Source organism: Cucumis melo, chromosome 5 (genome assembly GCF_025177605.1).
Source record: "Cucumis melo cultivar AY chromosome 5, USDA_Cmelo_AY_1.0, whole genome shotgun sequence".
Classification (NCBI taxonomy): Eukaryota; Viridiplantae; Streptophyta; class Magnoliopsida; order Cucurbitales; family Cucurbitaceae; genus Cucumis; species Cucumis melo.
In genome coordinates this window covers 13,635,405-13,653,244 of record NC_066861.1, presented here as the reverse complement: position 1 = coordinate 13,653,244, position 17,840 = coordinate 13,635,405, and the positions used below count along the sequence as shown (strand labels likewise).

Genomic DNA, 17,840 nt, shown 5'->3' with positions numbered 1-17,840 from the left:
GTTCTCGGGTTCCGCGGCAGACCTAGTTGGAGTTAGCTTCCTTTCCTTGGGTAAGTCAACGGTTATCGCTTCCGACCCTTTTAAAACAACTGCTACTAAAGTCATCCACTAAAACCTTCGTGTTTCGTTTAGGTGGATCTGTTGGGCGTAGTTTTCAATCGAGGGGCATAACCGAGTTTCAGGTAAGGGTTTTCCTACTACTGGACCCCGAGTCCAGGCTAAGACCGTAGTAATCCACAGGGGAGTACACGTTAGTGACTGTACTGAATATCTGTATGCGTGTTGACTGTTAAGTACTGATATTATATTGTGTCTGATGAAAATATTCTGTGACTGCTGTTTGTGGATTGAAATTATATGTTGATGGACCTTAAAGTTACGGTTTAGTATGTATTAAACACTAGGCTGGATGTGGTTCATGGAGTTTGGACGGGAAAGGACAGTGAGTCCGGTTTTGGTTGGTTAGTCGATGGGACCTAGGGTTTCCCTATTGGTGTACGAATCGGTAATACATATAGCAACTGAGGGTTGTAGATGTTTAAACCTATACTATCTGACTGACAAAGCCTATGGCGGGACTGTAATATGAATGCCGTTGAGATGTGACTGATGTAGACAGTTTGGTAAGGGCTGAGGGGTAACGGTTAGCTTCATCTATGGGGTAGTGTACCTTACGGATATGTGCATCCTTCGGGAGCACTAGACTGATATGTGCATCCTTCGGGAGCACTAGACTGATATGTGCATCCTTCGGGAGCACTAGACTGATATGTGCATCCTTCGGGAGCACTAGACTGATATGTGCATCCTTCGGGGGCACTAGACTGATATGTGCATCCTTCGGGAGCACTAGACTGATATGTGCGTTCTACGGAACCACTAGGCTGTTATGTAGGGTACCCCCGAATAGGAAGTTAACTGTTGCTCCCTAACGGGCCCAGTAGTGGGTCCCTTACTGGGTATGTTTATACTCACCCTTTCCTTTCTTTAACTTTTCAGGTAGGGGTACAGCGAGGGGCAGACCGACGAGAGGCAGGAAGGATGCGTGAAGGCCATATGGACGCGTCTGATTTTCTTTCGCTTCCGCTATGTATTTTGTCAGAATATTTTGATTGTGATTTTTGGACTGGTGACTTGACATTTTATTTTGTGACTTTTTGAATTATTTAAAATAGGGCCCGAAACTGTCTCTTGTAAGGTTTATAATGTTTTAATGAATCGTATCTGGTCTGTTTTAAATTTTATTTTGAATGGTCGAGTTTTGGTATTTGGTAGTGACCTCAGCTTAGTCCGGAAAAGTTGGGTCGTTACAGATTAGTTGCATAAGGTTTTTCTCAAAGACTTCGTATTGATTATAAGGAGACATATTCTCCGGTAGTGGATGCAATCACATTAAGATTTTTAATTGGCCTGATTGTGTGTGAAAATTTGGACATGCAACTTATGAATGTAGTCACAACCTATTTATGTGGATCTCTTGATAAATGATATTTACATGAAAGTCCAAAAAGGATTTAAGATACCTAAAACATATAAATCAAGTTCCTAGCAACTATATTCAATAAAGTTACAGAGATCATTATATAAATTGAAACAATCATGACAAATATGGTACAATCGCCTGAGTGAATATTTGTTGAAAGAAGGATATCAAAATAATCCAATATGTCCATGCATTTTTATAAAGAAATCACCTTTAGGATTTGATATTATAACTGTATATGTTGATGATTGAAATATAATTGGAACTTCTAAAGAGCTTTCGGAGGTAATAAAATATCTTAAGAAAGAATTTGAGATGAAAGATCTCGGAAAAATAAAATTTTTTCTTGGTTTGCAAATTGAGCATTTAGCAGAAGAGATATTTAATTTGTTCATCAATTAACTTATACAGAAAAAGTTTTGAAAAGTGTTTATATGGATAATGCACATCCATTGAACATTCCATTACGAGTTCGTTCACTAGATGTGAAGAAAGATATATTGCGACCTTGAGATGAATGAAGAGTTCCTTGGTCTAGAAGTACCATATCTTAGTGCAATTAGTGCATTTATGTATCTTGCTAATAATACAAGACTAGATATTGCATTTTCAGTAAATTTGTTAGCTGGATACAGTTCCTCTCCAACAAAAAGGCATTGGAATGGAATTAAACATATACTTTGTTATCTCTGAGGAACAATTGATATGAGATTATTTTATTCAAATAAATCAAATTTTAACCTAGTTGACTTTGCAGATTCTGGATATTTATCTGATCCACATAAAGCTAGATCTCAAACATGTTATCTATTCACATGTGGAGGATAAACCATAACAGCCACATCTTCAAATCATGTCAAAATTCTTGCAATTCATGAGGCTAGCCGAGAATGTATATGGTTAAGTTCAACGACTCAACACATTCGGGAATCATGTGGTTTGTCTTCTTGTAAACTCCTTCCAGCAACACTATACAAAGACAACACGACATGTATAATGAGGTTATACTAAAGGCGGTAGAACGCAACACATCTTACCGAAGCTTTTCTAAACTTATGATCTTGAAAAAAATGGCAACATCATAGTACAAAAAATTTGTTCTAAAGATACAAAATCACTACCTACCACAACCTTTGAAAAATTAATGCACAACATTAGAATGCGGCGACTTAGAGATCTCAAGTATGTTATCATGACAGGGAGTAAATTTTATTTTTATAATTATATATGAAATATATACTCTTTTTTCTTCACTATGATTTCTTTCCCATTGGGTTTTTTTCTAGTAAGGTTTTAACGAGACATATTTTTCATATATGTAATGGGCATCTAAGGGGGAGTATTATAAATGCTATTAATATAAATAGATGCCCATTAGTGTGCTTAGTGGCCATAGCCACATGTCAACTCATTAGTCATCCAACATATATGTCATGTGTTTTCTAATACTAAATCTTAGTGGCCTGTAACTCATCTCATTTTTGCCAAATTGCCTATAACTAGTGGCTTTTGATGGAGTTGTAAGACACACCAATATTAGGAAAAAATCAAAAGAAAGGGGAGAAAGTGGAAAAGTGGAAATTTTTTAGATTTTTCTAATTTTTACTTCTTAATTTTCTTATTTATATTATATTTTATATTTTATATTTTATATTTTATATTTTATTATTTTATATTATATTTTCTCGGGAAGGTTTCTATATTACGATTGTGCCTCGTTTTCACATTAAGACTTTAACTTTCGAGTTTGTCTTTTTAAGAAGTAAAAGAATCTCATTCGGTTTTTAAATAAATTTCTGTTAAATTCATCGCAGCACAAGGAAAATTGAATTACGAAGCAAGTTTAACGCAGAAAGACGTAAAAAGGAAGATATAAAAAACTGAAGAATATGTATATGATGGCTTTCACTGTATGTTCAATGAAGCAATCACGTGCAAGTCATAGTCCAAAGAAGAAAAAACATATTGAATTTCAACAACAAAATGAAACAAAGCAATCAAATGAGAAAATTTTGAGTACTACATAGTACTTGTTCGAAAGAAGAAGTAATACGATACTATTGTAGTACTAAAAATTTTCCCATAATCAGATACGCAGTTAATTCATCAACTTATTCCACATGGAACTCAATGGTGAGTTGGGGCAATGTGAATACTCTACCAACGATGCATTTTCTTGATGTAGTAAAGTGGAGATGGAAGAAAAGGTGTGAGGGTGAGGATGAACATGACCGGGAGGGTGAAATAATGGTGTGAAAGGGTCGTTGGAGTTGTCTTCAAGCAAGGAAGAGGATATATTGAAGAGGATGGAGGAAACATCGATAGCGGATTTTGCAATGTCGGACATTTCCATGGGAGGAGGGGCCATTATAAAGGGCTCACTTGGAACAGAAAGGTCAGGAAGTTTTGCTTCGAAATAATGAAATGGATCATAGGTAGATAGTGGAATATCAATGGTGGTGGTGGGTTTTTCTTTCATTGTTTCATGTTGTTTTGGTAGGGAAGAAGAAGCAGCTCTTTGAGCTGCGGAAATGTTGGTCTTTTTGAAGATTCGACATATCACCCATGACTCCTACAAAAACATTCATCAGAAGAAATTAGAGACAAATCTATTATAATGATATGCTCTTGTTTTGTAATTGTCTCGTTATTTATATATATATATTTTTTAATTTTTTTAAATTAAGATTTATTTTTTTGGTATTTTCAAACTCTTGTTCACGCAACTTTTTCTCAAGTATAAAATTTGAAAATTTAGTTAAAATTTCAAAATAACAAAAAAAAAAAAAAAAAACAAATTGAAAGAGTTGAACTATAGTAAGATAAATTAAAATATTTATAAAATATAGAAAAATATCATGATCTATTTAGGATGAGTCGTGATAGAACAAAAAAGATTGTGATATTTTGATATTTTGATATATTGACAAATATTTTCGAAGATTGTCATTTAAAATAATTTTTTATTTTCTTTTTTTATTTTTTATTTAAATTTAAAAGTACAATGATTTGATATAACTTAATCTTAAGTTCCATCTCCTTACCAAAAGCAAAACAATTTATAAGAAAAAAAAAGTCACATGGCATATTATTTTATTGGATGTTAGCTCAGTAGCTATAACAATAGGTGCATCCTAGTTGAACTAAAGTTTTTTCCATTTTAAAAATATGAGCGAAAAGTGGATATCATAAGCTTAATTTTTTAAAAATAAAAAATAAAAACTAAATCTCTTTTTATTAACCATGTGATTTTTGTTTTTAGATTTGGATATATAATTTAAGTTCCTACAACCACATCATCTCTAGACATTTTATTTGTTATCTACTTTTGAATGTTATTTGAAAAAATTAAGTCAAATTTCAAAAATGCTAAAAGGAGTAGTTTTCAATTATTTTATTATTATTATTATTTTGGTAAGAATCTGGCTAGAAATAAGGGAGACCTTGTTTTACTTAAAAATCCAAGATCATAAGAAATCGAGAGAAGAAAAAAAAAACTTAATTTTGGAAACCAAATAATTAGCAATAGTTAGTGTAGGGAAGCAAAATAATTAAAAAGTGTGTTCTAAAATGAAATATATACATATATATTATGGATTGGTTAAGTACATACATTTGGTGGTGAATGGGGAAGGCGAAACTCGTGCATCATCCAGTCAGTTTTGATGGCTTTACAAGCTCTGCCAGTGTAGAACACAAGAGATTTCTTCAAACCAATAATAATGCTTTTGGATTTGGAATTTGAATAAATAGGACGATCAGTTCCTGTAGCTTTCCAAAACCCAACTGATGTCACTCTGTTTGGTCTTGCACTATTTCTGTATTTTCTATCTCTTTGGCAGTAAAAATACCATTCCTTCTCTCCTGTCCATGCTAGCTCTACAAACAACAATATATACACACAATCAAATTCAAAGTTATTAATAAATGCTTCTATTTTAATTATTTGAATATAGTGTTACAACTTACTTGGAAGATCCCATGGATCGTATTTGTAGATGTCTAGTTGCCTTATGAGTTCCGTTGAAATAGAGTTATTTTGAACCTTTCTTTTCAAGTAAAATCCAACAAGTTCTTCATCTGTTGGATGAAACCTAAACCCTGGAAGCGGAAATATCACTTCTTCTTCTTCCTCCTCCTCCTCCTCCTCTTCTTCTTCTTCTTCTTCTTCTACTTCATTACCAATTGTTTCACTATTTCTCTCTTGTTCCATTCTCTAATTTCTCTCTTTGATTACTTTCTTAATTCTTTCTTTGACGATTATCGCAACAACATTGCTATTTCTATATATAATATATATGCACAAAAGTACAATAGAAGTTTTAATATATAATGGGCCTTTGATTTTGTGTAGAGCTCCGAAGGATCAGCCGAGTTTCAAGGTTGGGTTTTAATGCCAACTTTGTGTTTTGCGAGGACACCCTTATTTTGCCTTTTTTTACTCAAACAACATATACGTCCGTCACATCTAACTCAACATTTTCAACATAAAATTACTTATATGCACTCCACGTGTTTCCGCTTTTTTACAAATTTTTCGATCATTATTTTTTCGTATAATAAATTCTTTTTTAAATATTTTAATTTTGTTTTCTTTATATATATAATGGATGAGACCGATAAAAATAGTTGTATCTTGATATAAACATTTAAGTATTACTCTTTTGAATATTCACTTATCCCTAGGTCTTGAATTTTCAAAAATAATATCCATAAAATGATATTTTTGTACGGATTACTCATTTTTTTAGGTCTTATAACCATTACCTCACAAATTAGTGAAAACTATAACAACCCAACTCTTTATACTAAGTCGAGATCATTACTACTCAAATGAAAATAAAACTCCTTCAATTAAAATAAAAAATATCAAATTTTCGTAATTAAAAACATAAATAATTAAAGAAAATAGGAATAAATCTAAAAGTAAGTTCCTAGCTCATGCCCTATTTAGTTTTAAAAGATTAAAATAAGTAAAAGCGCAAAAATACTGAAATCAACATCTAATAACATAAGGCGGAAGCAAAAGTGGTCCCCTATGGCATGCCACGATCACTTCTTGTCATTCGCCAGCTTTCCTGCTCTTACCTCTACTCTACTTGAAAAAATTTAACATAAGAGAGTGAGTATGAAAATATACTCAGTAAGGGACCTACTACTAGTCCTGCTACTAGTCCCGCTAGGTGACTGTTAACTTCCTATTAAAGTCCTGTAAAATGGTATCCCTAAACTCGCACGTTTCCGAATACATGTAATCTGTGATCCCGTAGGAACATCTCTAGTCTTCAGTGAACCCAAAGGAACACCTAGGACAAAACTAGTCTTCGGTGAACACAAGGAACACCTAGGACAAATTGGTCTTTAGTGAATCATGAAAGAAACACTAAGACAATCAGACTGTAAGTGACCCTGTCGAGCCACTCGTAAACATATCATCTCATACTGGACTGGTGATCCCGTTGAACTACACAGTCATAAAAATGTGGTGATCCCGAGGGACACCCATGTGGGTACGACTCTAATAGAAAAAAAAAAAAAAAAGCTAATAGTACACTCTATCCATAACATGTAGCATAATATAACATCATATTCATGGCATGAATATTAACCATAGCAGTTTAAATGATGAGATTAATAATTCATGCACAAACGTCAACATCATCAAACATAATCATCATCACACTACCATGTCATAACTAACAGTCAACATAAACATAAACTCTGTCTTGGTTGTCAGTAATCATAACTAAACTCATTATGCAACTCAACTACATCCATGCATAACGTAAAAATTTCATGCAAGCTCTTACTTCAATTTGAAGGTCTAGTAGGAGAATCGCTTACCTGGAGATTAGAAAAATTTTGTTGTCAAGCTTCCCAAGAAAAGTTCTAAACATTAAGGGTAAATAACTAAGTTTAATAATTTAATTAACGGTTGCTAGAGGATAAAAAATTCAATTGATTCAACTTATCCAAAGTTGAGGTTGAATTCAATTTACCCTTAGTTGGAAAAATTTCACAACTCAAACTTCCAATTGATCTAACTAGTCCTTTAAGAAAAATAATTCAATTTAGTCAAAAAATCAATAATTCAATTGGAGGAGGCAGGCACGCACAAGGGAGCTCGACGTGGCTCGGATGACCAGACGCGCAGCACAGGTTGAAGGCGAACCCGACTCGGACTCCATGCGCGATCGGCTCTTCGTATGCTGGAGACGCTCAGACTTCACGTGCGTGACTCGCGGCGGATGGATCGACTGGTAAACAACTCGGCTACAGAAGATCGACGAAGACAACTCGATCTGACGCTCGGTGATGGTGGGTACTTGGCGGACGACGCGGCGGAACACTTGACTGCGATGGAGGAGACGCGACGGACGCAAAACGAAACAGAGAAGGCTCGGCGGTGCTTGTGACGATGAGGCAAAGACGATCTTCTCAACGGCTGGGCTTCGATCGGCGGTGCACGACACGTGACTAAGAAAGGTGGCTTGCGACGGAGGAGGTGGCTGACGCGATGGCTGCGACGGAGGAAAGTGGCGGCGGCGAGGGGCGGCTAGGGTTCCTTTTTCTTTGTGAGATTAGGGTTTCAATTGGAAGGGATGAAGTGCACAACTCCCCATGCCCTATTAAATAAAAATAATAATAACAATAATACTATTATTTTTATTTCTCTCCGATCCCTTCAATTAACACCCACCAAATCTTTTTTTTTTATCTTCTATTTAACTTTTCCTAAAATAAAAATCAGTACTTCTCTCTCCTCAACCAATCACATCTCTTTATCCTTCCAAAATAAATAACCAATAATCTCAAATAATTATATTATTTTCATAATACAATAATTTTAACCTTAAATCCAAATAATTATATACTTCTATAATTAAAATTCTCTCAAATACAATCTCCCAACACAAACTACTTAAAAAAACAAACCAAATCAATCCTTAACTCCAAATTCAATTAATTAGATATTTTCCTAAAGTATCTAATTAATTCTAATTTCTACAAATCAAGGATTTCCACAATTAAATCATATAACACTCAAAAGATTTTCAAAATTGCCAAAATTCAACTTAGGATAATTAAACTTGAAATTACTTACTCTTGGGGCGTTACAAAAACTAACTTTCTACTTATGCCTTAATTCAAATTATTGTGTTCTACGTATCAATCATTCTATTGAGGACGTTTCTCTCAACTCAAATTTAATGAGTTGGGCCATCGTGATCCTCATTTTTCTCGTGCTTTTTCCACTTAGTGTCATGGGCACTACTACACTGCAATTCTTTTACCGTAATTTTGTCATGATTTTTAAATCAAATCAAATCAAACCTGTAACTATTGTTTCTCTTATGGGAATTGTCAAACATGACAATTTGACAAAATATTTGTAAAATATAGCAAAATTTTAGATTATATCAATAATAGGCATTGATAAACACTGATATACTTCTATTAGTGACCTTGATAGAAGTTTATCAATTTCTATCATTGATAGAATCCAAAACTTTGTTATATTTTGCAGTGAGATGTATTCATTTAAATATGATTTAAATGAAATATTAATTAAATATAATTTTATTAATTATTTATTTTAATATTAAATTAAATTAAATAAATAATTCCCTTACATAGTTATCTAGGGATATCTCTCTTTTAATGCAGAAGGGCAGAAGCAATATGGATGAAGAGAGTTCTTTGACTAAGCTCTCAAAAAAGGAAAAAAGAAAATTCTCAAATTTCCAACCCAATTAAGTTCCCTCCAAGTGGACAAACGACTCTAAGTGGTGGTTTTTGATTCAAATTTGTTGATTTGTAGATTTAGAGACAACATTGAATGTAAGTTTTTTTTTTTCTATATTTTTATTTTATAAAATATGCTTAGCCAATAATTAACTTTTTGCTGTGTTTATTTTCGATGTACGAGTATTTTTTAATTCATAATTTAATTGAAAAAAATGTTCAGTTAAAATTATTCCGTTATGAAGGAGTGCAAATAAAAAGAATTGTGGTTTAGCTCAAGGCCCAGTGGTAAAGGCGTGAAATAAATGAGAATTCCAATTATGTAGCTCATCGTCAAAAAATTCACAAATTTTTGAATCGGGAGGAACATCTCAATAAAATGCTAATTAGAAGGTTAGTTTTTAGTTGATGAGGAGCTACGTATTGATGGTCATAAAAGAATCCCAAATCTTCATCACGGTGCGCATTTATACATACATATGGTGAATAAAAGCTGTCTGATTTCAAAACAACTACCAAGGAAAATATACCACAAACCCTTCAAAGTCAAGAAAAATTGATCTTAGCAACAAAACTTAGAAAAAAAAAACCCATAGTTGATTTGACTTGGAGAGTTTTTATTATTTATTTATTTAAATGTATTACTATTTATTTTCTAATTGAAGAAGAAGAATCTGAAGAGTGTCGATAAAGTCAGCCAGTTTCTTGGGAAGTTTAAAAAAATTGTACCATTGTCTATTTCATTTCTACAAATCCACGTTCTCCCATGAAATTAATTTAATTTTCATTTCTTTTTTCAAAAATAATAAATAATATTTTAGTTAGTAATAAATGGAAACGTTGACCTGAACCAAGTTCCAATGCAAGCTCTCACTTATATACCAATTCAAAATTTTATTTTATTTTTAAAATTTGTAAATTATAGGTGTGAATTTTGAAAATTTTAGTTGGTTTTTGTTTAAAGAATCCGAAAAATAATATATAGCGTTCAGTTTCTATTCCATTCCCCCCTACAGCTTCTATTCCACTGACCTGTCAGATATTAGCCCATTATTTTTCTTATGCCAAATTTATATAATTCAGATAACAACCTTATTTTGTTTATAAAAAATTTAACATAAATAAATGAATACCAAAATTTTATATTAACGTATTGACGCTGGGAATTGTCCATTTGGATATTTATGGGCTAAATTTTTGGCATGCTTCATTTAAACATTGAGATATGTGTAACAGTCTTTTAATAAATATTTTCTATCCTCATCACAAAATGTCTCATTAAAATTAAAAATAATTGAATCTAAGACTATTTAATAAAAATTGATATATATGTCTAAAATAAAATATTTTTTATTTGAGATAAAGTTCTATTGAACCTAAAAATATACTTAATTTAGCTCATATACTAAATAAGACCGAAATCCATAGAGTTGAGTTTAAGGACCAAACCCATAAACCAACCAAACTCAAACCTTCTATAAGAACTCTATAGATAAAAAGGTTCTCTTCATTTGTGTGTGGAGAAATTTTAGTTTTCATAGAATATATAGAGAATTCTCCTAACAATTAAAAGACTCCCACTACAACAGATATCACACATGACAACAAGTGAAAAACGCTATTGTAAGTTCTTGATAACATTTTTGGGGACGTTGTCATAGGCAATGTTATAAAAGTCCTACACTTTCTATAGCATTTTTTCATGCCGTAAAAGGTGTTGTAAAAAATTTGTTTTTAATTGCAAAATTATCATGCTATAGTAACAAATCATAGCATCAACAAGACATTTTGTGGTTGATTTTTTATAGCATGTAGTAATTGTTACCAAAAAATTTTTATAGCTTTTCTAATTAATACATTGAAAAGATATACTATGATTTTCATATTATAACATTAATAATAGCAAGAAACATACACTATTTAAATTATATAATAGCAAGAAACATACACTATTAAAATTATATTATAAAAAATAGCATGTAAAATCACTATTGTGAAAGCTTTTGATAGCTCATTTCTCAATGCTGTCATGGGTGATTTATCCAATAAACTTAGCATGGCTTACATTTCAACGTTATAGAAATTGATATGAAATTACATTCAAACAGATTTTTATATTTTATAGCGCCGTTGATGAAATTGCTATACTTTACGTTCATAACATTTTTCTCAACACAGAGAAATTGCTTTCAAATGTGTTTTTTTTTTTTTTTTTTGTTCATATTTGTAATTATATATTTCTACGTATATGATCAAAACTTAATTTCTACTTAAATGAATAAAATTTATAAAGTTCCAACATAAAAAAAAATGAAATCCTACATATTAGTACGTTCCAAATGTGAATTTAAGTAACATCTAAATGCTTAAGATAGATATAAGAGATCAAAGTTAGTTCCAAATTCACAAACCCCTAAGACATTAAGTACATATAATCCAGAAAAAATTCACATGGCCAAAAGTTCACACGATCAAAAGTTAATCTAGTTTTCATAATTTCAAAAGCATCTAATACAAGTGTACTTTCCACGATATGCATAGTTCTCACATATGCCGTCACTTCAATCACCTAATAGAAAACAAAAACATCACAATCTTCAAACCAAACATCACTTGGCTCTCAAAACCACCTAAAAAGTGACCAAGTGTCATTTTGATATGAAGTAGCTACCATAACTACAAGATAGTCACAAAATAATTTAATTAAGTTCATAAATCGACTATAACATGCATATATGAAATGAATACGCCCATAACGGTAAGATAATGCATAACTCAATTAAGTTCAAATAGTTCCAACCTTTTGTATGGTTTGCAAAAATTCTTCAAAAAGTTTCTTTAATATTCATTCATTTGAGAAAATGTAAGCAAAAAATAGTAACTAAGTTCTCACAAAAAGTTTTTTTAATATTCTTATTATGAGGTCTTCATTCTAAACGTTGGAGATTTCGTTTGGAGCAATCTATAGTTAGATTCTAGTGGATACTGGCTACTAGTGGATAGTTGGCTACCACATATTGTAAGATCTTTCTATTTTTTCTTCATTATTATTGTCGTTTGTTATCAGAATTATTATTCTCGAGATATTTGTTTCTAGTTGTAATTAAGGAGAATTTTGTTGTACCCATTAAAGATTATAGTGGAGATTTTGACTTCGGTTCATAGTTTTTTACTCCTCACGTTGAGGGGGTTTTTCCACGTTAAATTCGTTGTGTCAATACTTTAATAATTATTGTTATTATTGTTATTATTGTTGATTAGTATTCTAACAAGTTCACACAAGAGTGGGATAATTGATCCAAGTTCAAGGTGTTTATCCCAACAAAGTGGTATCAGAGCTAAGTTGGTTAGTTAATTGGGATTTAATTGGAATTGCCTTGTGTTGAATATGGATACTAGTTCCAACTAAGATGGTTACCTTTAATGGGTCAAATTATCAAGTATGGAAAAGAAAAATGGAAGACATATTGTATGTAAATGACTTGCATCTTCCAATTTTTTCTAATGAGAAGCCTAACAACAAAACTAATAGAGAATGGGAATTATGTCATAGGAAAGTGTGTGAGTTTATGAGGCTATGGGTAGAAGATAATTTTCTAAACCATATTTGTGAAGAAACTCATGCATGAAGTATGTGGAATAAGCTCGAATAGCTATGTGCCCCTAAAATTGCTAATAATAATATGTTTCTGATTAAACAGATGATGGAGTTAAAGTATCAAGATGGAGTGCCTATGTTAGATCACTTAAATACATTCCAAAGATATTTTGAATCGGTTACCTAGGATGAATATAAAGTTTGAGGATGAGATACATGGGTTATGGGTTCTTGGTACATTGTTGGACGTGTGGGAAATATTTAGAACTTCCTTATCGAACTCAGCCTCAAATGGTGTACTAAGTATGGACTTAGTAAAAAATAGCGTGTTGAACAAGGAGATGAGAAGAAAGTCTCAGAGTTCTTCTTCGCAGTCAGATGATGTTCTAGTTACTGAAAAGAGGGAGAGGAGTAAAAGTAAAGGTCCGAAAGGTAATAATAGAAGCAAAAGCAAGAGTGACCGATTTACAAATGTTAAGTGTCACTATTGCCATGAAAAGGGGGCATATAAAAAAGTATTGTCGAAAATTAAAAAGAGACAGTAAAAATCATGAGGGCAAGCAAAAGAAGAATGACGATGATAGTGATGTTGATACAATCACTGTAACCACTAAAGATTTTTACATCTTGTCTGATGGTGATGTTGTAAATCTTGCCACACACAACAGAGCACTTAGGTGATTGATGGTGATGCTTCAGTTCATGATACTTCAAAGAGGGCATTTTTTGCATCCTATACTCCTGGTGATTTTGGCAATGTTAGGATGGGCAATGATGGATCAGCAAACAGAGTTGGCATATATTAGAGATGTACACTTAAAGAATAGAAATGGTTCTAGGATGATTTTGAAAAATGTGAAACATATTCCCGATATTCATATGAATTTGATTTCTACAAGTAAGCTTGATGACGAAGGTTTCTACAATACCTTCAATAACGACATATGGAAGCTTACTAAAGGTTCTCAGGTTATAGAAAATGGACAAAAATTTTCTTCATTGTACTACATGGATGCTAAAATCATAGATTCTTATATAAATACAGTAACTGATGAAGCGAATGTTGAGCTTTGGCATAAAAGACTTAGCCATACGAGTGAGAAGGGTTTAAAGATTTTAACCAAGAAAAATCATCTTCCTAATTTAAAGAGTGCACCTCTAAAACGGTGTCCTCATTGTTTGGCAGGAAAGCAGACGAGGGTTACCTTGAAATCATCTCAGCATTTAAGAAAGCTAAATGTACTAAAATTGATACATTCTAATGTGTGTGGTCCCATGAAAACAAAGTCACTTGGGGGTGCATCGTATTTTATGACATTTACTGATGATCATTCAAGAAAAATATGGCTTTACACCTTGAAGATGAAAGATCAAGTGTTGGGAGTGTTTAAACAGTTTCATGCCTCTGTTGAGAGAGAAATTGATGAAAAGCTTAAGTGCGTTTGAACTGATAATGGAGGTGAGTATTGGGAACCTTTTGATAAATATTGCAGAAATCATGGCATTCGACATTAAAAGACACCTCCTAAGACCCCGTAGTTAAATGGGATAGCTGAAAGATTGAATAGAGAGAGTGAGATGCTTACTATTTAAGTCACAATTGTCACAGTCTTTTTAGGGAGAAGCATTAAATACAACTATACATGCTTTGAATCATATCATATTTTCCATTAGGATCAGAAGTTCCAAACAGAAATTAGTCAGGTAAGGATATATCTTACAGTCACCTACGTGTTTTTGGTTGTAAGATTTTTGTTCATGTACCTAAAGATGAGAGATCAAAGCTTGATGCAAAAACTAAACCACGTGTGTTCCTTGGCTATGGCCAAGGTGAGTTTGGTTATAGATTATATGATCTAGTTAAGAAAAAAATTATAAGAAGTCGAGATGTTGTATTTGTTAAAGACCAAACAATAGCAGACATTGAGAAAATAGATGAACCTAAGTCTAAGCATAGTGATAATCTGATCGATTTGAGTTCAGCTTCTTTGACATAACCTTCTACATAGATAGAAGATGAGGTTCAAAATGAACAGTTTTTTGATACAGATGAAAGTTCTGAATAGGCTAGGGCAGAGGATAGTGTTCAAGAACAGTTAGCAGAAACAGTTGTTCCTACAAATGTTTCACTCAAGAGATCTGTTAAAGATTGGCGTCTGTCAACAAGATATTCACCTAATGAATATTTGATATTGACTGACGGGGGAGAACCTGAGAGTTATGAAGAGGTCATAGAGGATGAGCACAAAAGAGAGTTAAATGATGCAATGAAAGATGAGATGGAGTCTTTACATGCAAAACACATTTTTGAGCTTGTTAAGTTGTCCAAAGGAAAAACTGCACTAAAAAATAAGTGTGTTTACAGAATTAAACATGAAGAACATACCTCAAAACCACGTTATAAAGCGAGATTGGTTGTCAAAGGGTTCAGTCAAAAGAAAGGTATCGACTTTAATTAAATTTTTGCTCCAATTGTCAAGATGTCTTCCATACATATCATTCTGGGTTTGGCAGCTAGTCTTGAATTAGGGGTTGAGCAGATGGATGTTAAGACTGCATTTCTTCATGGGCATTTGAATAAAGAAATCTATATGGAACAGGCAAAGGGTTTTTAGCAAAGGCAAAGGGCATCTGGTGTGTAAATTGAAGAAAAGTCTTTATGGGTTGAAATAAGCACTAAGATAATGGTGCAAGAAGTTTGAGTCAGTTGTGGGGGAGCAAGGCTACAAAAAAAACTACTTCTGATCGCTATTTTTTTGTCTAGAATTTTTTTACGATGATTTTATTATATTATTACTCTATGTTGATGATATTTTGATTGTTGGCAGAAATGTTTCGAGAATTGATAGCTTGAAGAAACAGTTGAGCAAATCCTCTGCCATGAAGAATTTGGGGCCAGCAAAGAAAGTTCTTAGAATTCAAATAGTTCAAGACAGGGCATCCAAGAAGTTATACATGTCACAAGAGCAATACATAGAGAAAGTACTTGAATGTTTCAAGATGAGTTAAGCAAAATCAGTTAGTTGTCCTTTACCTAGTCACTTCAAACTGAGCAATAAACAAGGCCCTTCTATAGATAAAAAGAAGGAAGATATGAGTAAGATCTTGTATGCTTTAGCAGTTGGGAGCTTAATGTATACCATAATATGTATTATACCTGATATTGCTCATGTTGTTATTGTTGTTAGTCATTTTATGTCTAATCCAAGAAAACAACATTAGGAAGCAATTAAGTGCATCATGAGATATTTTAGAGGTACTTCCAGTTTGATGCTCACATTATGGGGATGGAAAGTCAGTACTTGCTGGGTATACTGATTTAGATATGGCAGGGGACTTAGACGGTAGAAAGTCTACTTATGGTTACTTGATGACATTTGCAGGTGGTGTAGTCTCTTGGCAGTCAAGGTTGCATAAATGTGTTGCACTTTCCACAACTGAAGTAGAGTATATCGCAACAACAAAAGCATGTAAGATGAAGCACTTTGTGCAGGAGTTTGGCTTCAAGCAACAACGATATGTGATATACTATGATAATCAGAGCGCTATTCACCTTGGTAAGAATGCTACATTTCATTCCAAAACAAAGCATATTGATGTGAGATACCATTGGCTTAGAAATGCTTTAAATGATGAATTTTTTAAGCTTAAAAAGATACATACTGATCATAATAGATCCGATATGTTGACAAAGAATCTACCAAGATTGAAGCTTGAGTTTTGTCTTTCCACAATGGAAATGACAAGTTCCTCCTCAAAATGAAATAGGGGGAGATTTGATGGGCTTATTTATCTTTGAAGCCCAACCCACTTAACTTTTAGGTTAAGTCTTTTTTTATACAAACAGTTGGAGTGTGACGACAAAGACAGAAAAAGAAAAATAGAAAAAAGAACATCGTGCAGTTTTGTTCTTCAGCCATTTGGGGATCGATCCGTGGTTCGATCGAGCTGACATTTTGATAGTGTATTCTTGGCCCGATGGTCTTTATTCTGAACGGTGGAGATTTCATTTGGAGCTATCTACATTCAGATTCTAGTGGATAGTTGCCTACCACATATTGTGAAATCTTTATATTTTTTCTTCGTTGTCATTGTTATTTGTTGTCGGGATTATTATTCTCGAGATATTTACCTCTAGTTGTGATTAGTGAGAACTTTGTTGTACCCATTAAAGATTATAGTGGAGATTTTGACTCGGTCTATAGGTTTTTACTCTTCATGTTGAGGGAGTTTTTTCAAGTTAAATTCATTATGCCAATACTTTGATAATTATTGTTATTATTGTTGAGTAGTATTCTAACAGGTTCACATAAAAGTGAGATAATTGATCCAAGTTAAAGGTGTTTATCCGAACACCATTTGCCTTTTATTGTATATCCAACGCAACGTTTCATGAGCAAGTTAAATATATTTAAATTAATTATCCATTTTTAAGAAACAAAAAAGTGTAACATTTGGTTTCCAACTAAATATGAGAAGATCGAAAAACAATTAGAAGATATCCTCACAAAAGTTTTAAATGGAGTTTAAATAAAGTACCTTTGTAATAAATTGAGTATGGACAAGCTTTTGGTCTTCCAAACTAGAAAAAGGCAAGCAAAAAAATTAGTTACCGCAAGCAACAAAATAATTCCACAACCGATTACACTTAACAAAAGAGTAAATGTTAGCAAAACGCGCAAGAGCTAGCAATACAATGGCTACGCATTTTTCGTTTCTTAGATACCGATAGACGACTCATTAATAGCACTAATGATATCCACATAATCAAATTCCACGACGACGGGTTGCAATGGCTCCTCTTTAAGCTTAAGGAGAGAGATAGACCAACTTTAATAGCTTCACCTTCCTTAATAATCTTTTATCCTTTGTTATAATTCCCCTGTCTTAGTTTAGGGTTTAATTCCATTTATTCTTCTATATATATGTGCATACTCTAGTGTATAAATGAGTAAGAACTTATCTCACATTATTTTATATGACATTATCATATCTCAACTTCTACGAGTTGAA

At 32.8% G+C, this 17,840-nt stretch overlaps 1 protein-coding gene across 2 annotated transcripts; it reads right to left on the bottom strand.

The window, feature by feature from the left end:
- Positions 1-2,347: 2,347 nt before the first annotated feature.
- Positions 2,348-5,768, bottom strand: LOC103485925 (protein FEZ-like). 2 transcript variants are annotated; one of them, XM_051084512.1, is made up of 4 exons: positions 5,453-5,729; positions 5,097-5,362; positions 3,645-4,055; positions 2,348-2,452 (listed from the first exon to the last, which is right to left on the bottom strand). In XM_051084512.1, exons 1-4 carry the CDS (start codon positions 5,694-5,696, stop codon positions 2,414-2,416), a joined length of 960 nt encoding a protein of 319 aa, XP_050940469.1. In that variant the 5' UTR covers positions 5,697-5,729; the 3' UTR covers positions 2,348-2,413. The 2 variants fall into 2 exon arrangements, with proteins under 2 accessions (XP_050940469.1, XP_008441931.3); XM_008443709.3 differs by lacking the exon at positions 2,348-2,452 and having other exon boundaries at positions 3,434-4,055; positions 5,453-5,768.
- Positions 5,769-17,840: the final 12,072 nt, after the last annotated feature.